Here is a 24,788-nt window from a genome sequence, read left to right as displayed (position 1 = left end):
AAAAGGGGACCGGGTCCGGCGAATCACCCGTAGGTACTTTTGGAGCGCGCCTCCGGGCCACTAGCCGACCCCTAACGAATGGGGCACGGGCGTCCACTCGGATTACCCGTTAGCAACTCACTGGAGACACCATGTTCGACGCCCTCCGAGGGCAACATGGCGCTTTCCTCCCCTCCTCCTTGCGGAAAGGCGACGCAGGGGCGTATGAAAAAAGCCGAGTCTGTCCTTGACCGTCCTCTCGCTCTGTGTAGAGGCTCGGGGGGCTGCTCTCGCAAACCCGGTTTCGGCCAAACTGTTGACAGCGTCAACATACCAGCCCAAGAACTTGGGACTCGACTATGCACCCGGGCTACGGCCAGTTCGCATGAGGGAACAACCAGACCGGTCGAGCCATCACGAAAGGCACTAAGACCTCGAAGGAGTCAAAACACTCCTCCGAGGCCTCGGGGGCTACACCCGGCGGGTGCGCTCGCGCGCACCCACCGGAACGAAATGCAACCGAGAAAGGCCGGTCCCCATGCAAAAAAGTGTGACAAAAGCCTCCAAGCGAGTGCCAACACTCCCTTTGAGGCTCGGGGGCTACTGTCGGGGACCATAATTAGGGGTACCCCCAAGACTCCTAATCTCAGCCGATAACCCCCATCAGCACAAAGCTGCAAAGGCCTGATGGGCGCGATTAAGGTCAAGGCTCAGTCCACTCAAGGGACACGATCTCGCCTCGCCCGAGCCCAGCCTCGGGCAAAGGCAGCCGACCCCGGAGGATTCACGTCTGGCCCGAGGGCCCCCTCAAGCAACGGACACACCTTCGGCTCGCCCGAGGCCTAGTCATCGCAGAGAAGCAACCTTGGCCAGATTGCCACGCCAACCGACCGTATCGCAGGAGCATTTAATGCAAGGATCGCCTGACACCTTATCCTGACGCGCGCTCTTCAGTCGATAGAGCCGAAGTGACTGCAGTCACTTCGCCGCTCCACTGACCGACCTGACAAGAAAACAGCGTCGCCTGCATCGCTCCGACTGCTGTGCCACTCGACAGAGTGAGGCTGACAACAGCTAAGTCCAGCCTCGGGCGCCATAGGAAGCTCCGCCTCGCCCGACCCCAGGGCTCGGGCTCAACCTCGACGCTGGACGACGGACTCCGCCTCGCCCGACCCCAGGGCTCGGACACAGCCTCGGCCTCGGAAGACGGTCTCCGCCTCACCCGACCCCAGGGCTCAGGCTCAACCTCGACGCTGGACGATGGACTCCTCCTCGCCCGACCCCAGGGCTCGGACACAGCCTCGGCCTCGGAAGACGGTCTCTGCCTCGCCCGACCCAGGGCTCGGACTCAACCTCGACCTCGGAAGACGGACTCCACCTCGCCCGACCCCAGGGGTCGGACTCAGCCTCGACCTCGGAAGACGGACTCGACCTCGACCTCGGAGGAGCCTCCGCCTCGCCCGACCTAGGGCTCGGACCGACCATGTCACAGGGGGGCCATCATTACCCTACCCCTAGCTAGCTCAGGCTACGGGGAACAAGACCGGCGTCCCATCTGGCTCGCCCCGGTAAACAAATAATGATGGGGCCCCGCATGCTCCATGACGACGACGGCTCTCAGCCCCTTACGGAAGCAAGGAGACGTCAGCAAGGATTCGACAGCCCCGACAGCTGTCCTTCCACAGGGCCCAAACGCTCCTCCGACGGCCACGACATCACATGAACAGGGTGCCAAAACCTCTCCGAATGCCACGACAGCATGTACTTAGGGCTCTAGCTCCTCTCTGCTAGACACGTTAGCACACTGCTACACCCCCATTGTACACCTGGACCCTCTCCTTACGCCTATAAAAGGAAGGTCCAGGGCTCTCATACGAGAAGGTTGGCTGCGCGGGAGAACGGACCGACGCATAAGGCTCTCGCTCTCTCTCTCTCTCCCACGCGAACGCTTGTAACCCCCTACTGCAAGCGCATCCATCCGCCCTGGGCGCAGGACAACACGAAGGCCGCGGGTTCCCCTTACTGTTCTCCCCCCTTTGTGTCCCGTCTCGCACCGACCCATCTGGGCTGGGACACGCAACGACAATTTACTCGTCGGTCCAGGGACCCCCCGGGGTCGAAACGCCGACAGTATTATTAATAAAGCCAGGCATTTGAACCTGCTTCATCTACCTCTACCAAACAGATGTGGATAGGACTTCTCTATTGTCCAATATGTTGATGACACTCTTTTGATAATGGAAGCTTGCCCAAAGCAGTTATTCTTCCTAAAAGGAATTCTCAATTCATTTGCAACATCAACCGGTCTCAGAGTGAACTACAACAAATCAAGCATGTATCCGATCAATGTTAACTCTGAGAAAATGGAGATTCTCTCAAGAACGTTCAATTGTCAGACCGGACCAATGCCATTCACCTACCTTGGTCTGCCATTGGGTCTTTCAAAGCCACGACTTCAGCATTTTCTTCCCCTGATACATAGAATTGAAAAGAGATTGTCCTATTCCTCTAAATGTTCATATTGTTTTATAAGTGGCTATGGAAAAACAAATGCCAACCAAAGCACAAAGTTTTCTACTGATTGTGGTTAAAAACAGACTTAACACAAGGAATATGTTGAGACGAAAGAACATGGCACTTGAGTCATATTCGTGTGAAAACTGCATTTGACAAAAGGAGGAAACTCTATATCACCTGTTTCTTAGATGTAACTTTGCAAAGGCCTGCTGGAATTCCATTGCTATGACCCCTCCTAGAATTGCTCATCCGGAAGAAGCCTCGGCTAACCTCAGGCAATAACTTAATATTCCTTTCTCTATGGAAATAATCATCCTCATGACATGGAGTATCTGGAAATGTCGAAATGCATGGATATTTAAAAACAAAGACCCAACAGTGCAACATTGCAAAAATAAATTCTCAAAGGAATTACTCCTGGTCATCTAGAGAGCAAGAGGAAAATATGACAATTCAATCCCAGACTGTCTTAATCAGTGGCAGTCTTAACCCTATAGCTCATTCGGTTTACCTTCTCAACTATTCAATTAGGATTCTCCTGTACATACACTACGCTGTAATTTACCATTATTAATACAAAATTTACAGTAGGAGTCTCTCCCTCCTGATCTTTAAAAAACCACTTGATCACCTTCTCCTTACGTTCAAAGGACAACACTATTACTTCGTTTGGATGTTGGAATTTGGTAGCAAGGAATCGAATAGATGTTGAATACCAAATCGCTAAAGATATTTAGCGCTCCCCTATCGATGCAACGCTGCTCGCTTGAGCCCCTCTATGCTCTACAGTACAAGGGCTATACACAGGAATCCGCGAAATTCGGCCTGAGGCTATCCGCAGCGGTTCTTCCTAATTTTTCCCTCTATATCACTTTTTTGCGTCACATCATCAACATTTCACCCCCTATTTTTTTCATCTCCCGCAGCGGTTCCCCCTATATTATCCCCTATACCCAACTAAAAATATAAAATATCATTATCTAACCATATTTATCTTTTATTACTATTTTTATCAATTATTAAATAGGGGAGCACTGTGCAAGGGGCGCTACAGTGCTCCCCTTGATCTGGGGGACGTGCGCGCCCTCTCCTTACGCTGCAGCGCGTAGGGGCTCTTTAGTGTCAGTCGCTGCGGGCCTAGAGATCCCGTACGTGAGAGACAGAGGAGGGGTCACGGCGTCGCAAGCGCTGCGGCCAGTCTGAGCAAACCAACCCTTTGTCTGAAATGTCGTGCGCGCGCATTATTTGTTAGTTAGGTAAAATAATATTTTATGGCTGAGGTAGGGAGCGGAAGAATTTAGGAGAAAACCCGTTGCAGAAAAGAGAAATGTAGGAGATAAAATCTGATGATGTTGCGCGCGGTGCCGCCACAAGCCCACAAGCTTGCGCAGCCTCCCTCCGCCCGTCCCTGGCGTCTACAAAAAGCCCTCGGCAGGTGGCGAGTGGAGACGCTCCCTCATACCTACCAGCCAAACCAAGCAAGCAGGGAATCCCCACAAGGCAGCAGATGGAAGCGAAAGGTGGCGGTGGCGCGGCGTGGCGCGGGCGCGGGCGCGGCTAGCTAGGCCGGCTCGTGTGCGTGCGCGAGGAGACAGCCACAGCCATACAGGGATGCTGCCTGCTTCGTGACCGTGCTGGTGGTGGTGGGCTGCAGCCTGCAGCTCGTATCACACGCCCACAGTGCAGGAAGGAGGGAGTGGAAGAAGAGAGAGGAAGTTGTTTTTAAAGGCAACAGCGAGTCCCGCTGCTGTCCCTCTCCTTCGCCACCTCCCTCCCTCACTCTCTTCCCTCCCTCTCGGAGGAGGAGAGAGAAGAGAGGGAGCCAGTCCAGCTCCAGCCAGCCGGACGCCCGGACCAACACCACCCCGCCTCCCCCTCCCCCCGCCCCACCGGCCCGCCCTCTCGCGCTGCCGTACCCACGGCCCCACGCACGTTCACAAGTCTCGTCGCCGCCGCAATGGAGTCCGGCGGTGGCGGGGACGACCAGCTGCACGGCCTCAAGTTCGGCAAGAAGATCTACTTCGAGGACGCCGCCGGCTCCAGCAGCGGCAGCAGCAGCGGCGGTGGCAGCGCGCCCGCGCCTCCAGCGACGCAGCAGCCGTCGCCGCCGGCCGCTTCGCCTAGGGCCCCGGCCGGCGGCGGCAGGAGGGGCAGGGCCGCGGCCGGCGGCGCGGGCCCCTCGACGGCGCCCGCGCCCGCGCGCTGCCAGGTCGACGGCTGCAACGTTGACCTCACCGACGTCAAGCCCGCCTACTACTGCCGCCACAAGGTGTGCAAAATGCACTCCAAGGAGCCCCGCGTCCTCGTCAACGGCCTCGAGCAGCGCTTCTGCCAGCAGTGCAGCAGGTCACCACCCAGCCCCGCCCCGCCATTGCTGCACAGTTGCACTCCCCCCCTCTTCCACCTCCACCTCTCATTCAATTGATTGTTTCCAGTTGTCACTTGTTGGTTGCATTCGCTCTGCAGTCTGCTCCCCCGTGTTTTTTTTTCCAGTCCCACTCCCTTCATTCACAGTCTAGGGTTTTAGGGAGGCTACCTAGACGAAGACCAGACGGTTTCAGGTCCATCATACCACGGACACGCTACAAAACTATAGATGCGCTAAACAGTGGGAGCTAGGGAAAGAAACTTGGCTCGGTTTGACGGAGCTTCCATCCCATTTCATCTATGGCGACGGCTTCTCCTCCTGAAGCTGAACAAGAACGAAGGAGGAAAAAAACAAAAGCTGCTTTGGCATTACTGCTACGCTTTAATGTTTCGCTTGAATGGTGCTCATGAGCACAGGTAGGTCTGATGGATGCTCCTCCTAAAAATATGATAGAGTGATGTGACTCAGCCTGCCCCTGCCCTGCCCTGCCTGTCTGTCAGTTCGCTTTGCATTAGATTCCACCGCTAATACTACTCGGGTATCCCAGTGAAGCCTGTCAGCTAACAAGCCATTACAATAAGCGATTAGTAGCCTTGAGCCTGGTTATACGTGTGGTCCCCAAAAAAGGAACAGCAACAGTGAGGAATTTTCAAAGGAGTCTTTGCTTTGCCGATGCAGTAGTATTTTAATTTAGAGGAGTCCCAACTTTGCACAGGTTGACACTATCCATTGTTTTAGCTAGCTAGCCTGCCTCAAATATAGCATTATACATTGTTTGTCCCCTGTACTTAACCATACTACATCGGGCATCCTTCGCCCCCGCCCCCCCCCCCCCCCCCCCCCCCCCCCCCCCTTTTTTTTTTTGCATTATGCAAATGGTCCCCCGAGGAAGAACAAGTTGTAGCCTTTGCAATGTGTTGTTCTTGGCGCTGCAACTTTACAGGTTGTACGATCCTGTTCATCCGGTGTAAGATCTGGAGGATTTCTAGTCCCTTCAGGTGCTACACCAAACTAGACTGTTCCTGGAACAGCTTTGTTTCCTTTGGATACAATTAGCATTTTCATTCATAAATCTTAATTCAGTCATCTATCTAATTTGACATACAATAGAGAGAGAGAGAGAAACTAAACATGATGGTGGCGAGCTGCATCTAATTTGATATGGGTAGGGCCTGGACACATTACCCTAGCGGCGACCGCAGGCTTTGTGCTTTAGGACTAGGCTACAGGAGTGTCCTCATGTCCCCAGCAAAAGAGAAGGGCGCCACAGTTCTGGATTTGGGGCTCTCTACTAAACCACACTGCCACTTATAGCAACAAGGCATATCATTAGAGAAGAGCTAAGTTGGACCAGCCACCAGTACCACTTGGCGTTATTAGATGGAAACCTCATTATTGGTGGGTGTGTACTGTTGTGTTAAGCCCGGCATCACACATCTCTATGAAATGATTACACACACACTTTCTCTTTGCTTTTCTTTTCTTTTTAGTATGGATGTGCAGGTGTCATTATGAGCGGCATAAGACAGAGGTTAATGTTAATCTTTAATGGGGGATGTGCAGTAGTACAACCCTAACCTAGGGAGAAGAGAAATGTTACTCTCTTTGATGATTGTACTGGCATTCCCACTGGCTTTGACCTAAAGTGTGGTTTCCTATATCCATGTCGCGCTAAGCGCTATGCATGTTGCTAGCTACTACTGAGATAAACTAGTGCCTTCAACTTGCTACGTACTGTCCCACCATTCAGCTTGCACTTTATTCTACTGTAAGAGTTACTACTATGGTAAATGGTTTATGCTTGGTCCATGGAACTTTTTTACTGCCTGATTTGTTTGCATTCTACACAAAAGCTATGAATCTACAGCAATGTATATGTGGATTTATAGAATGCAACTTCCATTACTTATAAAAATTCTGTTGCTGTGCCACCAACTTCCATTACCTGTAATAAACTGGGATCAAGGGCGCGTGAATGAACACACCTCTGTTTGTCGCATCAATCGCAGGTTCCACCAGCTGCCTGAATTCGACCAGCTAAAGAAGAGCTGCCGCAAACGCCTCGCAGGCCACAACGAGCGCCGGAGGAGGCCGCCGCCTGGACCCCTTGCGTCACGATACGGCCGTCACGCTGCGTCGCTCGGCGGTAACCAAAAGCTGGTTTTTACCCTGTGATGTCGTCTCGGCGACCAAAGTTCCCGTCTTTTTTTTGTAACCGCTAATGTTCATGTGCTTGGTCCAGAAGAGCCCGGCAGGCTCAGAAGCTTCATGCTGGATTTCTCGTACCCGAGGGTCTCAAGCGCCATGAGGGGTGGGTTTCCGGCGGTGAGGCCCGGTGGTGAAAGGGTGCCTGGCGGTATCCAGTGGCAAGCGGGCTTGGATCCTCGTCACCACCAAGGCGCGGTCGCGGGATACGGCGCCCACTATGGGAGCGAGGGTGGTAGCTCGTCGTCGGCGAGGCCGCCGGTGTTCCCTGGCCCGGAGCTGCCCCCAGGTGGATGCCTTGCAGGAGTCCCCGCGGACTCCAGCTGTGCTCTCTCTCTTCTGTCAACTCAGCCATGGGATGCTGCCCACAGCCACAGCCACAGCCACGCTGCGCCAACAGCGGGTTTCGACGGCGGCAGCCCTGTGGCGCCCTCCCTCATGGCGGCGAGTAGCTACATCGCGCCGAGCCCCTGGACCGAGACCGACTCCTGGGGCCACGAAGGCGGGCGGAGCGTGCCTCAGCTGCCACCTGACGACGTCCCCCTCGGCGAGGTGCACTCCGGCTCGAGCAGCCACCACGGCCAGTTCTCAGGTGAGCTCGAGCTCGCCCTGCAGGGAAACAGGCCAGCGCCAGGGTCGGCGGCACCGCCAGCGCCGCGCAATAATCAGGGCTCCGCGGGCACGTTCGACCAGGCTGGCAACACGATGGACTGGTCGCTCTAGGCCGGGGGCCGAAATAAAGCGCAGCAGATCCTAGCCGCGCAGGGAGATGGAGGAGGCTGAAAGTCTGATGCTGCACGCTGCTTGCTTAGCTTAGAGCATCCAGCATGATAAGAGTGATGAACTGATGCGGTGTCAGGAGACTAGTTTATTCTGTGCTTCACCATGAACTCGTCTGTCGCGGCGTCTATGTAGACAGACGGCACACGTCCGTGGTTCGAAGTTACCAGTATGCTTGTCGGGGACTTTGCTCGCGATGCATTAATCTCATTGTTCACCATCCAGAAATCTCATGTTCTCTACTCGTTTGCTGGCCCGTCCATGCTGCCGCTGCTGTGGTCTTTACATCACCATGGCTCCGCCTCCATGCATCATCATTTCTACTGAATAATAATGTGCTTGTACCCTCCAACGTTGCCGCCTGGCATTGCCAAGAATCGGTTCCAAGGGGGTGTTGTTTAAGTAAAGCGAGACCACAGGCACAGCGCGGCTTTGCAGCATGCTCTTGGCACCAGTGGTGTGGTGTGGTGTTGCTGCTGATAGACTGACCGACGGCAGAATGAGATCCACGCAGCAGCTTCTTTCAAATCCACAAAATTTTCTCAGTGGAGAACACCAGCACCTTTCCTGCGAAAGATTTTTTCCCCTTCCCTTGCGAATTCATTTCCCTTTTGCCCAACCACACAGTCTGCTGCGCAGGTGTTTCAATTTCCTTCGCTCTTTTGTCCAGTCTCCACTGTTGGTTGAGCAGCCGGCGTTCTCGATTTCTTCACTGTTCTGGATCTGTTGTACAGGTCGGGACTGTAGCTGCCGCTGCGCTGCGTGATTGATGGTCGGAACAGTTCTGAGGAACCCACGCTCGAAAGAAAACCAATAGAACTGCATCGACCGCAAATGCTGTCGTCTTTCGCCATATGCAGCTCCTGCGACGATGAACAGTGATCGTTCCAGGCTTACCATCGGTGCTCAGTGATCCTTAGACGACACACAGTGCAGGGATTCTATCGTCACACTGTAGATGCTCGAGAGAGAGTAGGGTTGGGCATTCACGAGTCACGACTACAAGCTCGAGCAGATTGTCAGTGTTAAAAGACAGATTTCAATATGGTCGCAGATTCTTTGTCAATATATATATATATATATATATATATATATATATATATATATATATATATATATATATATATATATATATATATATATTGTTGGGGGCCTTCGTCCTCCGAAGGTCCTCAAAAACATGATTTGACAATGTTTTCCAAGTGGATTATGTGAACAGGTACCTTCGGACTCAGAATTACGAACATGAAGTGCGGTCAGGACGAAGCCTGAACCAGACGAAGGACGGGCTGATTACCAAGCTCCACGAAGGATGGTGCACAGCCGAAGCTGTGCGCAGGGAAGCTTCGTCGCGATAGCAGAGAGGGGAACCGACTTAAAGATGAAAAGACTACGTGGACCTTGTCAGGTTTCCATAAGTCATTGACAAATGTAATGGACATAAATGTAATTTTACGTGGGCTGCGTCCCGCGTCTATAAATAGATGAACAGTACTCCCGTACTGTTCACGTTGACTTGGCATTTGCTTTTGCGTCACGCTTGTACTTTTTATCTTCTCTCAGGACCGAAGGTACATTTGTAATTTGAAATCATTTCTATTTTTCCATGTTAATAAAATAGAAATGATTCTATGATGATGCTTATATTATATTTCATGCTTTATATGAATCCTTCGTCATTACTTGTTATGTTTACGAAGGTATGTCTCTTATGACCTTCGTCCGAAACTCATTATTTCCCGAAGGGACATAATGCTTCGAAGGACGAAGGACTTTAACACTTAACACTTTTTATGTTGCCTTGTTCTTAATTCTTAGCATTTGAGAACAAGTCCCCAACATTGGCGCCCACCTCCGGTGAACTCACTTCCACTTCGAGTTTTTTGAACACCTTCGGAAGCTATAGACCCTCGCTATGGCACCGAAGAAAGCTTCAGCGACTGGGGCTGCAGCACTGCAACCGCTGGACCCCAACCAGGAGACCGTCTCTCTCCGGGAGGCCCGAAACCAGAAGAGGAAGGCTGTCAGCCCGACGATTCAGGAGGATGAACTAGACCAAGAGATCAGGGACATGGAGATGCTACATCAACAGGTGCAGAGGAAGAAGGAGAAGATGGCCAGGCTAGCTGAGCTGCAGAGGCAGATAGACGAAGCTTCTGAAGAAGTCCGTCATCTTACCCACGATGAGCAGAACCGAAGGCCTCAACAAAAAGACCTTCATCAGGAGGGCTTCTTCAATGAAGATGACTGGTATGATAATTTTCATCATGGAAATTTTGTTTTCGACGATGCTTCTCCTCTGTCCGCTGAGCTGCAGGCTACACCTTGGCCTTCGTCCTATAAGCCACCCCAGCTTCCCATGTTCGATGGCCATTCGGACCCGAAGCAGTTCTTGATGAGTTACGAAGCAACAGTGTCTTCGTATGGTGGCAATGCTGCAGTAATGGCAAAGTCTTTCGTTATGGCCGTCAGGAGTGTTGCTCAGACCTGGTATTCCTCCCTTCGGCCAGGAACGATCACTTCATGGCAGAAGCTGAAGGATATGTTATTGACCAGCTTTCAAGGATTTCAGACGAAGCCGGTCACTGCTCAAGCCTTGTTCCAGTGCACTCAGGATCATGAAGAATACCTTCAGGCGTATGTCAGAAGGTTCTTGCGTTTGAGGGCGCAGGCACCAACGGTGCCCAATGAAATTGTCACCGAAGCCATGATCAAGGGGCTTCGTCCTGGACCTGCTGCTCAATACTTTGCTAGGAAGCCTCCTCAGACCCTGGAGAAGCTGCTCCAAAAGATGGACGAGTACATTCGTGCTGACAATGACTTTCGCCAAAGAAGGGAGGAGGCCTTCAGATTTTCCGAAATGACCAGGGGCTTCGGAGGAAGATCCTATCCGAGGCATGTCAGGTCCATCCACAACTCCACTCAGAATGATGATAAGGGGAGTCAGCAGAACAGACCGCAGTGCTCTTCACAGGCTTCGGGGCAACAGCAAAGCTCCTTCCGACCACCAGCTCCAAGAGGCAGAGGCGCCAGGGGCTTCGGCGGAAGATTCGGGGATCAACCCAGAAGAATATTTTGCTTATTCTGTGGTGAAAACAAAGGTCATACTACCAGGATGTGTCATGTTACCATTCAGAAGCAAAAAGAGATAGCCGAAGCTGCCGCGCAACAGGCTCAGCCGAAGCAGGTCATGCACACTGCTTCGTATCATTCGCCCTACATCCCAGAATATGTGGGCAACCATCCTGCACTCTCTGCTGCTTCGGCAAGTCAGCCTTCAGCTTCCTGGCAACAGCCCCCGCCTCCACCTCCGTTGCAACAAGGCCAGCAGCCAGAAGGGAGCCAATATGCTCCACATCAAAGGGACTTCAGAGAACAGTCCGAAGCTCGCACGGTCAACAGCACCGTGCCAGAGTCAAAACACATCTATTGACAAATATCCTACCTTAATAGCAATCTTTTTCATTCAGTTTTATTTTTTGTAATAAAGGACATTGTTTAGGTTTCATGTAATTAGTTTCGTTGATTCCTACAAGAAAAATATGTTTTCTTCACAGGTTTGTGATAATAAAAAGGACCTTCGGACTATCGAAAATCCTTCGAAGCAACAAAAAGTCGTTCTAAGGAACGCAGAGTAAGTCTGACGAAGTCACAAAAAGTCGTTCCGAAGGGAGCGCAGTGTAAGTTTTCTGCTCCAAAGTCGTTCCAAAAGGAATGCAGAGCATACAGCGAAAAGTCAACGCTGATACCGCCTAAGTAAAAGGCGAAGAAGCTCCAAAGACGTTCCTAAGGGAATGCAGAGCTTATACCGCCTAAGTAAAAGGCGAAGAAGTTCCAAAGACGTTCCTAAGGGGATGCAGAACTTACAGCGAAAAATAAACGCTGATTCCGCTGAAGTAAAAGGCGAAGAAGCTCCTAAGGGAGGCTTATAATGAAAAAGTCAGTATTGATACAAAAGATTGTGCCCCATTGCAGGAATGTGCGTATCTTCGGCACAAAATATCATTCTACATAACATAACATCATCACATCATTTTGCATAGCATAATCATCATACATCATGCTGCATGTGGCACAAGAAGGGGGCATGTTATCGATCTTCGGAAAATGCTTTGAAAAAGGGCAAATCATGCCAAGTTACAGGGAGAAACAATATTGATTTTTCGAGGTATAGCTTCGGAGATTATTTTTACGAAGCTTGGATATTTCTTATCAGAACACTATGGATATTGTCGTGATAAATGATAAATTCTTCTTCACGAAGCATGAAAAGAAGGGAAGGTGTTTTTTCGTCGAAGACTCAAAAATGGTACGTGTTTAAAGTTTCATGCATCGTAAAGAATTGAATCATAAAACAAGTATATTACATACAGGATTACAGAATATTACACAAATCATATATCAAATGTTTTTTGCAATAGCACTTAGTCTTCCCTAAGTACTATCTCTGCAGCTTCGTTCAGCAGTCGATCGACAACCTGATCCATGATAGCTTCGGCCATCTTTTTAATTTCGTCGTCATCTTTAGGCTGAGGGCCCGAAGATGCTTTAGTAGGATCTGAGTGAGGACGGGATACTATTACATCATTATTACAGATCGCGAGCGAACTATAAAATTAAAAGTTATAATGCAATGAAAACTATTCGCTAGTACCTATTTGCCCTTCGGGCTCTGCGTTTTTCTCAGCAGCCTCGGCTACTTTTCTAGCCTCATGAATCCCTTTCTCGCTTTTCTGAATGATTTCTTGGGCCATTTCTCTACCACCGTTGTCCCAGATGTCGGTGAAAAATTTTCCCCCAACCGCGCTAGCTTCGGCTGAAGGATCTTTTATATCTTCAGTGGACAAGGTGGCTTCGGACTGCGATAAAATCTTTACATGTTCACATCCTTTCCCCTCCAAAATAGTGGCAATCCCTCTGGCACCAGAAAAAGCGCAGATGTCACCGCGGCTACTCAGGATTTCCTCGAAGGCCTCCGCCTCATGATTGATCCATTCCAGGGGACCTTCGGGGTTACCTCTTATAAAGTTTTCTTCTTGCGAAAATGCGCCAACGCTGGCGAAGCTAGTTTTTATTTTCTTGACACACTCTATAGATTTGTCGAAGCATTTCTTCTTGGCTGACCGAAGCTCTTTAACAGTTTCTTCTAAATGATTTGCCCATTGGTCGCTGAGTTCTCGCCTTGTTTCTTCAAGTATGCATTCCTCTTTAGCTCTGGCTAATTGTTTACGAAGGTTTTCAATTTCACACTTCTGAGCTTCGGCCTGACCTTTGAAAATAGCTTCGTCTTCTTTTATTTTATTTATTAAGGAATGCAATATTTTGTCTTTTTCGAGACCTTCGTTCCTCAGTTCAATTACTTCGGAACGAAGGTTGCTCAGGGCTATAGTACATCCTTCGTCCTCAGCATCTTTCTGTGCTCTGAGGGCATTGCTGAGTATCAGGCCCTGCAGACAGGAATATGTCTGTGTTAATAGTTTTAAACAAATGAAAAATTTTGAATTCAACAAAAATATAAGAATTCCATTTGTCGCACCTTTAAACTGTTGTAAGCTAGGCTGTCAGCCAGATCGTTCTTTGACAGCACCGAAAGTCCGTCTTCTAAAGTTGGAAATCCGAAGCTTCTGCTCATCTCCCGACAGACAGAAATTTCCTTGCTGTCGGGGAGGCAATACAAGGAATCTTCTTCTCCACTGCCATTAAATATCAACGCCCCCTTTGGATATTTCAACTTTTGGGCATAGTGTTGGGCCTCTTGTTCTTCTTTTTCTGTTAATTTTTTCCCCGAAGCATGACGAAAAATATAATCACGAATTTTGGATGCTTCGGGGGTAACAACACCAGTTCCTTCAGCAAAAGTTGGCTTTGTTATTTTTTCTGCCTCACTTTCCAAGGTCTTTGCCTTTGAGGGCTCTGAGGGCCCAGCTTCGGCTTCAGTATCTTGCTCTGGAGCTTTAGAACCCGAAGCTTCGACTGTTGTTTCAGGAGTGACGGCAGCCTTCTTCGGAGGGGTGCTTGAAGATTTGATCGTTTCCAGCACATCTAGCACATTAGCCATTCTCCTTCTTTTCGGAGTCACTGCTGGCACTTTTTGATTACTTACTGTTTCAATGTTTGCCACAGGACTCAAAACTTCTGATGTTTTGGAGTCCTCGGTTGCTTCCTTTATCTCTTCCATTTTTTCTGTGAATGGCGCTTCGGCCTTCTCTTTCGTTTCTGATAACAAAATTTTTGATTGCTCCAATTTTGTCTTCGTTGGTATTTCGGCTGTTTCTGTGACTTCTGGCAGCAAACTTGGCTCGGCTGGTTTTTCAGCTTCGGTGGCCGAAGAAGTCTCTCCGGTAAACTCAGGCACCGAAGCTGGTTCAATATAACGCGGTCGATAAGTAAGAACCTTTATCTTCTTCCTTTTCGGTTCTGGCTCGCTAGGAGCAGCTGCAGTTTCTTCTTTTGCAGAGGTTGTATTTTTTCTCTTCTGCCTTCGAATGGGGTAGCAATAGTCAGGGTAGACGAACCCGATGGCATCAAATACCCGATTCAGCCTTTTCTTTTTTCGGCCTCCGAAGGCTGCTGACATTGCAGTATCTTCGGCCTTCGAGTATGTCCCAAGCAGCTCATCACTTAAATTGTCAATGCTTTTCAACCACTCATCGTCTGGCTCAATAAATTTATCTTCAAATTTAAAAGTGTACTTAAACCTGACGAGTCCACCTTCGTCGGCCTTTTTAACGATTTCTTGTGGCATTTCCCATTTCTCCGCAAGCGGCCACACCCTGAAGGCAATATGCTCTTGTACTAAGTCCCTTGTTCCTATAAAAGAGCAGACAACGCCGAAGGCTCTTTGGCACTCTTCGGCGGCTTCGTTCATTTCAACCTTCGGCCTCCGAAGGCCGAAGCTTTGCCAAATAGGACGCATAATTATACCTTTGATGTCTTCTCGTACTGATAAGTCATTCTTCACATAAAACCATTCTGTCATCCAATCCCCGGGCCATCTCTTCCGAAAGGTTGGCACGGGACAGCTTGCCCCGGACCGAGAGACGAAGCTGTAGCAGCCAAAGTTGTTATGGTACTGTTCTTTGCCCCAAGGTTTTGTTTCATATAATAATTCATGAACATTACAGAAGCTTCTTGCGTCAGGCTTCAGACCTTGGCTTCTCGTGGCCCACACGAAGATATTTAGCCTTATAATAGCCTCTGGAGTAAGTTGATGAAGATAGACTTCGAAGATTTTCAACACCTCCACGACGAAGCTGCTCAAGGGGAATCGCAATCCGGCTTTCAAAAAGCTTCGGTACACCACAACTTCATTTTCTTCAGGGTGTGGACAAGTCTTTTCCCCTTCGTCCGCCCTCACAATGGACAGATCCCGGAAATACCTTCCTCTCATATTAACAAGATGACTCTCTTTGATAGTTGATTTACCATAAACTGAATGGCTTGGTCGCCAGGGGCGATCTTCGGAGTCTTCGCCACCGCTGTCCACATCATAACTTTCACTGTCACCAGTATCTTCAGACAGCCCTTCCAGAATTTCCCTGGTGATCTTTTCTGTGTTGGTCTTCGACATTGCTATAAGAAACCCTAAGTTCTTCTCTTTATCAAGACTCAGCTTCATTTCAGCAGCAGCCTTCTTAGCAGCTTCAGACATCTTCGGAAACACTAAAAAACTGTTTTCAAAGCCGAAGCTTCAAAGCTAAAAGCTTAGCAGATCACAGTGCACAAGAGCTAAAAAATGAGTGAGCAAGAGTGGTTGGCCAGAAAGCGTGCAAAATAAGTTTGCGGTATGGCCGTATTTATACGCTTGATGCGTTGAAAGTTGAAAGACCCCACTTGTCATTGAATGTTGCTATTCTAGCAAAGGGAAGGTGTTTTTTTCGGACCTTCGGCATAAAGCCTTCGTCCATATCGCAATCTGAATTTATTATTTCAAACAAATTAATATTGCGAGGGGCTACTGTTGGGGGCCTTCGTCCTCCGAAGGTCCTCAAAAACATGATTTGACAATGTTTTCCAAGTGGATTATGTGAACAGGTACCTTCGGACTCAGAATTACGAACATGAAGTGCGGTCAGGACGAAGCCTGAACCAGACGAAGGACGGGCTGATTACCAAGCTCCACGAAGGATGGTGCACAGCCGAAGCTGTGCGCAGGGAAGCTTCGTCGCGATAGCAGAGAGGGGAACCGACTTAAAGATGAAAAGACTACGTGGACCTTGTCAGGTTTCCATAAGTCATTGACAAATGTAATGGACATAAATGTAATTTTACGTGGGCTGCGTCCCGCGTCTATAAATAGATGAACAGTACTCCCGTACTGTTCACGTTGACTTGGCATTTGCTTTTGCGTCACGCTTGTACTTTTTATCTTCTCTCAGGACCGAAGGTACATTTGTAATTTGAAATCATTTCTATTTTTCCATGTTAATAAAATAGAAATGATTCTATGATGGTGCTTATATTATATTTCATGCTTTATATGAATCCTTCGTCATTACTTGTTATGTTTACGAAGGTATGTCTCTTATGACCTTCGTCCGAAACTCATTATTTCCCGAAGGGACATAATGCTTCGAAGGACGAAGGACTTTAACACTTAACACTTTTTATGTTGCCTTGTTCTTAATTCTTAGCATTTGAGAACAAGTCCCCAACATATATATATATATATATATATATATATATATATATATATATATATATATATATATATATATATATATATATATATATATATATATATATATATATATATATATATATATATATATATATATATATATATATATATATATATATATATATATAGCGGTCGCAGATTGTCGGTGTTTGCCAAGGCAATGTCATATGCTTCGCTATCAGGAAACAATTACTCAACAACTCCTGCTAAACAAATCGGGATAAGTTCACAGATATACCGAAACAAAATTCCAAGTGGAGGAGTGTAAAATCTTTCCATTGAAGAATCCCAGCCAAAGTCAACTTACAAGAGACGCAACAAGACAGCCGAGGTTGAAGGATACCCAATTTTTACAGACTGGGACACTGAATTTGCTGACAGTAGAACATTTATGGAGCAGAAAAAACAGTGAGGATTTAGGAACAGCGTTCAGGTATGCAAACCATTGACCACAGAAGAAATTTTTTTAAAAAAATGATATTATTGTCTACTTAGCCAAATAAAAATAAATAAAAACTCAACCTACGAGGTTATAACCATAAGAGCCCTCATGCATTACATTAAGAAAACATTCTCACACAGGTCGAGAAAAACATTAAACCCCTATCCCACCCATTAATGTCAGAAAAAAATTTGGTGTAGTCGGCTGCAAACTAGAATGTTTGCAGCGCCTCACAAAAAATGAGGATTGACCCCACCTGCAGGTCCACCAGATAACGTTTTAGTTGTGTTAATGCTGTTGCGGGTGGGGTTAGACCTCCTTTTTGTGAGGAGCTGCAAACATTCTGGTTTGCAGCCGGCTGCAGCAATTTTTTTCCTTAATGACACACTCAGCATAACAACGGTCAAAGCTAGACCTTAGACTTGTGCTTTGGTACAAGGCAGACCTCCCGATCAGAGTCAAACTCAAGACTTAAGTATTACTCAAGCCACCTAACCAACTCAGATAGAGATTATTTTACAATTAGCCAAATCAAACAAGCAAAACAAAGAATAACAAGTAAGAACACAAGCAAGCAAATAACTGCAAACATCCATGAGGACTGAAATCCAGCTATTAGTATGATTGTTTTATTTTCTACATAAAGCATCAAGACTTGGAATTGCACGAAACAGAATGTCTTGGAAAGTTTGATGCTTCTATCTCCTTTTATGTCCAATCACTATTTCATGCCATTCCTTCCCTTTTTATTTCCAAAGACTGGTTTGATTGTGCTGTAGAAGCTGAAAATATTGCTGTTGGAGAACCGTCTGATTCAAAGAGCATACAGATGAGGAACCTAGATCAAAGAAGGAATGCAACAGGAAGTAAGAACCGGCCTCGTGCTAAATAATGCTGCAGCATATGGTATTATGGTACCTTCTGTGATGTTCAACAGTGATCGTGGCCCTTTCCAGGCATTTATTCAGCAATCATGGATCCTTAGACGACACACAGGACTGACAGTAATGTACAGATATTCCATTCCAACATCGTACAGTGGAAGTTTCATAAAATAGACTTACTTCTCTTCTGACAACAAAATTGAGCAGATGTCCACAAGTATAGCCCCCTCTCTCGCTCAGTTGGAAAGCAGATACAAAATTGTTATCTGATTATCACAGATCAAAATCAAAGTTTGCTTGTTCACCACCGGCAACATTTCACTTCTGGCTCTGAAGTGCATTGGTGCCTCGATGAGGCATTTCTGAAGATGTAGCTCCACTTCAGTTTTGCTGCATAGCATGTCATATGCAGACGCTCCTTGTGGCTTTCCATCCACTCCCACCTTTCCAGGCCGACGAAGAACAAATACTATTCAATTTTCATATCGATATATTTATCACTGCAATAAGCTTCTCAAGAATGTGAAGGGTACCAATACCCTAATCATCCTAGTGACTTGGGAAGTCTAGAAGCATCGAAGCACCTGCGTGTTTGAGAGAGCGACATAATTATTCAGATCATAAACCTAGTAAACCTAGTCAAGGGGTGCAGTTTGTGGTGCTTGGCTGGTGCTTCCACACTCCATGAACTCCTCCTTAGGTCGCTCATGCCTGACTCTTAATTGGTATTCTGGTGGTGGATGATGGTTTCTTTTTTTCAATAAGGGAAGATTTATAATTTCAAGATCGTTGCATCGAGTAGATAATAAACGATCTTCAAACACTCCAGGATAATGATCTTCAAACACTCCAGGATAGTTACATCGAGTTGATATGAGATGAGGCAGTAGAATGGAGACTTGAATATACCAAAAAAATTAGCCTTGAATAAAGGTGCACGGACCACGTGTCTGAATTTTGACCTGTGGTTTCTCTTAAGTTTCAACTCTAACCTACTTTAATTTACCAGAGACTAAAATGCTTTGTTGTTGTTATGGTTGCATGGCATCACTCTAGAAGATATACCTTCCAGCACTTACAGGGCAACAATTCTGTTTTGTGTCAACTTAAGGTCTCATCACCCTGATATAAAATAATAGTTAGAAACTATTTAACTAGAAGTATAAAAGTAGCCAATACAGCCAACAAAACAAGCTATTCTAGAGCTTAGTGTGTCCGTATGATGACGACAAGAGCACAAACCACAAAGTTTGTGCTCCAATGTATTGGGAATCCAATGAAGTACACCAATCATGACTGAACATCATTGTGATGATGGTGAGTATAGAACCATCACCTGTTTGTATCAAAGACAATTATTTGTCACCTTCACACAACAAATCAATGGTCATCCTCATCAGGACCAGGGCATTCCTTTGACAGCACTTCTAGTGATTCATACTGAACAAAGGAGGAAAAAGCATCCGGTTTAAAAAGGTATAGAAGATGTTGTATAAAAAAATTTGAGTTTCCAGAACAAAACTCACTTTGCATCCACAATAAAGGCAATACTGGTACTGATCACGCAACTTAGACAGTATTTGCTGCAAATCCTGCAAAACAAAACATGGTATATTAATCTCTTCCTCTTTGGCAGCACCAGCACAGTTAGTAGGATTCAGAATTTACAAATTATTTTAGAACACGTCCGTTGACGTCTTTTCCATCAAGAGGCAGAATTCACAATCCATATCCATGCTACACCTCACTGTCTTCTCAGTCTACTCCTTACTTTATCCATATCCATGTTTTAGTCTTCTTGAAGCCAGAAAAAAAAAACAAGGTTGACTTATTTTTCTGTGTCCAATACACGGTCTTGACGAGTCGACGACAATGGTGTTAATATGGTTGAACAGTAATGTTCCTGATTTAACACCATGATCAGTTTTGTGTTGACTCCACTACATTCTGGGGATCCCATCAAAATTCTACAGACTTCACTAAGTTCAAGTTTTGTAAATCATAACACATAGCACAATCACATTGGGCCTGTGAGTCTGTGATCCTAAACAATGGGACCAACATAGAACAAGGAAAAGAGTGAAATTAACTACCTCTTCAGTGATCACATCCTCTTCCTCCTCTGCCCCTTTCTCCTTGTCCTCCCCCTCCGGTGCCTGTGGCTCCACCTCCCGGTTCTCCAGCTGCGCGAGTGCCCTCTCGGCCTTGCGGTAGTCCCACACCACCCTCCGGCCCTTCCACTGCGTGCTCTTCCGCGCCCTTAGCTCTACCGCCATCTCCTCCTGCTGCCTACGCTCCCGCTCCGACACCTCCCGGGGCTTCTCCACCGGCGCCGGCGCCGGCGCCGGAGCCAACACAGGCTCCTCCGCCCCGAGCCCCGCCCGCGAGCGGCGGATCTCGATGCCGACCGGTTCGGCGCCGGCGCCGGCGCGGGAGTCGGGATCGTACCCCATCTGCCTCAACATCCTGAACCCTACGTTGCTCTCAGGGATAGCTTCCGCGAGCCCGGCCATCGTGCGTGCGTCCTCCTCCCGCTGCTTCCGCTCGCGCTCCTGCCTCCGCCGCTCCTGCCACGGCACACCCTTCCCGCGCTTCGCCCTCGGCTGCGCCTGCGCCTGCGTGGATGGCTGCTTCCGGCGCCCGAGGTTCTTCGGTGGGGAGGAGGACGGACTCGGCGGGAGGAAGCGTGAGAGGTCTCCCATGTAGTCCTCATCGGCGTCCGGCTCCATGGTCGGGGTCGGAGAAGAGGAAGACGAAACTGTGGGGGGGCGGTCTCATTGGACGATGACGAGGGCGTAGCGGGCTTTGGCCAATTCGGTTTCGCAGAGTGATGGGCTGGGCTTTGGTTTGTTGGGCTTTAGCAGCGGGAATGCGTTTTCTTTTACCTCACATATATGTAACTAAATAGTGTTCGTGCGTTGCAACACAATATATAGCCCCTCTTTGTTTCGGCTTCTCGCAGCTTCTGGCCACCGAAAGCTGCGGTGGACTATCAAACACTCAGCTTTTCAGTCAGCTTCTATAAAATTCGTTTGGGTAAAAATCATTCAAAATCAACATAAACATATAATCGGTTAAGTCGTCGCAATAGTAGTAATCCGTCACTTTATAGATCCTGAGCCCCATGGACAACTTTATCTTCCTCCGCACATAATCCTAATGATACTCAGATTCTCTACACAGTCAGATTCTCCCCACAGTTAGAATCTCGGAAAAGCTGGTCAGAAAAAAGTTGAACCAAACAGACCCATAATATCACGATAACTTATATATAAAATGTGTATTATATTATTGTGAGAAAAAGTTTCATAATTCATTTGTGATCTTGGTCATACATAAATTTTAATATTTTAATCTGGTTGTTTCACCACTACATTGCAACCATCAGTACCATGCAGACTTCTATATATGTCACGATCTGCATGGTCTCGTCGTTAGAGAGCATGTCCCACACCTACCGAAAGAAGTTCCCTCGCACATCGTCATTCATCAAGCACGTACCACCATACGTGCTTGCTTAAACAAAAAGGCAAATGTGTGTTTATGGAGAGAATTAAATGCAGGACGGCACAAAAGCTACCCCGAAGGTGGCGAGGATGACGAACTGGTCATTGTTGTCGGTCCTCCTCTGTGTCACCTCCGGCGCCGAGATGATGCCACGGACCACAGTCCCGACGACTCTTGGTTGGGCTACCATACGAAGTGCACCCAGGCTCATCAGCGAGGTAGTACACTTGGCGTTACACCATCGGATATGCTACTCCTCTGCATACATCATGTTCGAGGACACTCACACAACGTCAGCAACGGCAGTCGTCCTAGCGCACAATAATTTATGGTCGGTCAGTAGCGACTTACGTGGCAGGTTAGGCTTCAGGTGGATGATGAGTTGGACTGCGTGATGGCACCGTCGTCGGATGCGGTGCCTATAACAACCCGGGAGTCACCAACGTTGGCGATGACCGTGAGGTCTCCCTGCTTGACGATGGACAGCGTGGTGCAGTCGCTCTAGACCGCGTCAAGCGACGGCTACGCCGAAGCTTGTCATCCACAGTGGCGCATGCGGCCACGTAGGACTGCTTCCAGAGGTCGAACTGGCAGTCGCCAAGCTTCTTCTCGTCGTCGATGAGCGACGCCAACGCGAGCGCCTCCTGCTAGTGGTATTTGTTCGGGGTTTCCAAGTAAGAAACATGGATTCGTCTTTGGCGTTGGTTTATAAAAATGACTCATAAGTTAGATCCATGAAAAAATATTACGGAGAATAAATGTCACACATGCAAAAAAAGGATTTTAAGTTCAAAACATTATTCAAACAAAAGAAATTGCAAGCAAGGTTTTTCTTTAAACACTACTCACTCCATCCAAAAATACAATTTAAGAATCTCAGTGATACTTATCTACTACTGCGCATTGTGCCAGGATAGCAGGTGGACTTGTGGAGAGATGTACTAGACGGTTTTTCTGTCGTAAATGCAGACAAAAACACACATGTGGTGTAGTGGTAGCTACTACTCACATTGGCTCGAGGGGGGTGGTGGTTCGAATCCCCTTGTGACAATGTGTTTTTAAAATTTAGTTAGGCGTGGGCTGTGCGGGGGAATGTGAATGGGTGTGGGCTGTGCGGACAGAGGGGAATAAGAAATACAGAACAAAAAATGAGAATGGGCATGGGCTGTGCGGGTAGAGGTGTCGGGGACCATAATTAGGGGTACCCTCAAGACTCCTAAATCTCAGCTGGTAACCCCCATCAGCACAAAGCTGCAAAGGCCTGATGGGTACGATTAAGTCAAGGATCGGTCCATTCGAGGGACGCGATCACGCCTCGCCCGAGCCCAGCCTCGAGCAAGGGCAGCCGACCCCGGAGGATTTACGTCTCGCCCGAGGACCCCCTCCAGCAACGGGCACACCTTTGGCTCGCCCGAGGCCCAGTCTTCACCAAGAAGCAACCTTGGACAAATCGCCACGCCAACCGACCGAATCGCAGAGGCATTTAATGCAAAGGTGGCCTGACACCTTTATCCTGACGCGCGCTCTCCAGTCGACAGAGCCGAAGTGACCGTAGTCATTTCGCCGCTCCACTGACCGGCCTGACAAGAGGACAGCGCCGCCTGCGCCGCTCCGACTGCTGTGCCACTCGACAGAGTGAGGCTGACAGCAGCCAAGTCTGGCCTCATGCAGCATAGGGAACTCCGCTTCACCCGACCCCAGGGCTCGGACTCGGGCTCAGCCCCGGAAGACGACGAACTCCGCTTCGCCCGACCCTAGGGCTCGGACTCGGGCTCAGCCCCGGAAGACGACGAACTCTGCTGCGCCCGACCCCAGGGCTCGGACTCGGGCTTAGCCCCGGAAGACGACAAACTCCGCTTCGCCCGACCCCAGGGCTCGGACTCGGGCTCAGCCCCGGAAGACGACGAACTCCGCTTCGCCCGACCCCAGGGCTCGGACTCGGGCTCAGCCCCGGAAGACGACGAACTCCGCTTCGCCCGACCCCAGGGCTCGGACTCAGCCCTGGCCTCAGCCGACGGTCTCCGCCTCGCCCGACCCAGGGGCTCGGACTCGACCTCGGCCTTGGAAGACAGACTCGACCTCGACCTCGGAGGAGCCTCCACCTCGACCAACCCAGGACTCGGACCGACCACGTCACAGGAGGCGCCATCATTACCCTACCCCAAGCTGACTCAGGCTACGGGGAACAAGACCGGCGTCCCATCTGGCTCGCTCCGCTAAACAAGTAATGATGGCGCCCCGCACGCTCTATGACGACGGCGGCTCTCAGCCCCCTTACGGAAGCAAAAGGACGTCAGCAAGGACTCGACAGCCCCGACAGCTGTCCTTCCGCCAGGCTCCAGCGCTCCTTCGACGGCCACGACACCACACGAACCGGGTGCCAAAACCTCTCCGGCTGCCACGATGGCATGTACTTAGGGCACTAGCTCTCCTCCGCTAGACACGTTAGCACACTGCTACACCCCCATTGTGCACCTGGATCCTTTCCTTACGCCTATAAAAGGAAGGTCCAGGGCCCTCTTACAGAGGGTTGGCCGCGCGGAGAAGGACGAGACGGCGCTCGCGCAGGGCCGCTCGCTCCCTCCTGCGTGGACGCTTGTAACCTGATAGTCGCCTAGAGGGGGGTGAATAGGGCGAAACTGAAATGCTCAAAAATAATCACAACTACAAGCCGGGTTAGCGTTAGAAATATAATCGAGTCTACGAGAGAGGGCGGAAAACAAATCGCAAGCGAATAATGAAGTGAGACACGTGGATTTGTTTTACCGAGGTTCGGTTCTCTCAAACCTACTCCCCGTTGAGGAGGCCACAAAGGCCGGGTCTCTTTCAACCCTTCCCTCTCTCAAACGGTCCCTTAGACCGAGTGAGCTTCCTTTCTCAAATCACTTGGGAATCAAACTTCCCGCAAGGGCCACCACACGATTGGTGCCTCTTGCCTCAATTACAAGTGAATGTTTGATCACAAGAAAGAATGCGAAAGAAAAGAAGCGATCCAAGCGCAAGAGCTCAAATGAACACTACAAATCACTCTCTCTAATCGCTAGTGCTTTGTGTGGGATTGGGAGAGGATTTGATCTCTTTTGGTGTGCTTTGCAATGAATGCTAGCTCTTGTATAGTGGTTGGAAGCTGGAAAACTTGGATCCATGAATGGTGGGGTGGTTGGGGTATTTATAGCCCCAACCACCAACTTGACCGTTGGTGGAGGCCGTCTGTTCGATGGCGCACCGGACAGTCCGGTGCACACCGGACATGTTCGGTGCCCCCGCCACGTCATCAGTGCCGTTGGAAATTGACCGTTGGAGTTCTGACTTCTGGGCCCGCCTTGATGTCCGGTGGCGCACCGGACATGCACTGTTCACTGTCCGGTGCGCCGGCATGGGCGACTCTGACTTCTGCGCGCGCTGCGCGCGCATTAAATGCCGTCG

The 24,788-nt window shown here is 49.0% G+C and overlaps 2 protein-coding genes across 10 annotated transcripts; one reads left to right on the top strand and one right to left on the bottom strand.

The window, feature by feature from the left end:
• The first annotated feature begins 3,858 nt into the window (after nucleotides 1-3,858).
• ub2 (unbranched2) lies at nucleotides 3,859-8,091 on the top strand. Of its 2 annotated transcripts, none has more exons than XM_008665363.4 (3): nucleotides 3,859-4,842; nucleotides 6,874-7,010; nucleotides 7,107-8,091. In XM_008665363.4, exons 1-3 carry the CDS (start codon nucleotides 4,454-4,456, stop codon nucleotides 7,790-7,792), a joined length of 1,212 nt encoding a protein of 403 aa, XP_008663585.1. In that variant the 5' UTR covers nucleotides 3,859-4,453; the 3' UTR covers nucleotides 7,793-8,091. The 2 variants fall into 2 exon arrangements, with proteins under 2 accessions (XP_008663585.1, NP_001349184.1); NM_001362255.1 differs by having other exon boundaries at nucleotides 3,971-4,842; nucleotides 7,110-8,077.
• Nucleotides 8,092-17,365: 9,274 nt separating this feature from the next.
• LOC100191767 (uncharacterized) lies at nucleotides 17,366-20,799 on the bottom strand. 8 transcript variants are annotated; one of them, XM_035966218.1, is made up of 6 exons: nucleotides 19,949-20,799; nucleotides 19,382-19,447; nucleotides 19,192-19,295; nucleotides 18,921-18,977; nucleotides 17,890-18,439; nucleotides 17,366-17,809 (listed from the first exon to the last, which is right to left on the bottom strand). In XM_035966218.1, the coding sequence occupies exons 1-3, from the start codon at nucleotides 20,582-20,584 to the stop codon at nucleotides 19,236-19,238; spliced, it is 762 nt and encodes a 253-aa protein (XP_035822111.1). In that variant the 5' UTR covers nucleotides 20,585-20,799; the 3' UTR covers nucleotides 17,366-17,809; nucleotides 17,890-18,439; nucleotides 18,921-18,977; nucleotides 19,192-19,235. The 8 variants fall into 8 exon arrangements, 7 of the variants coding, with proteins under 7 accessions (XP_035822111.1, XP_035822099.1, XP_035822081.1 ...); XM_035966206.1 differs by having other exon boundaries at nucleotides 18,921-19,295; XM_035966188.1 differs by lacking the exon at nucleotides 18,921-18,977.
• Between the last annotated feature and the right edge of the window lie 3,989 nt (nucleotides 20,800-24,788).

The sequence above is a fragment of the Zea mays genome, chromosome 1 (genome assembly GCF_902167145.1).
Source record: "Zea mays cultivar B73 chromosome 1, Zm-B73-REFERENCE-NAM-5.0, whole genome shotgun sequence".
NCBI lineage: Eukaryota > Viridiplantae > Streptophyta > Magnoliopsida > Poales > Poaceae > Zea > Zea mays.
This window is presented reverse-complemented; position numbering and strand designations above follow the sequence as displayed.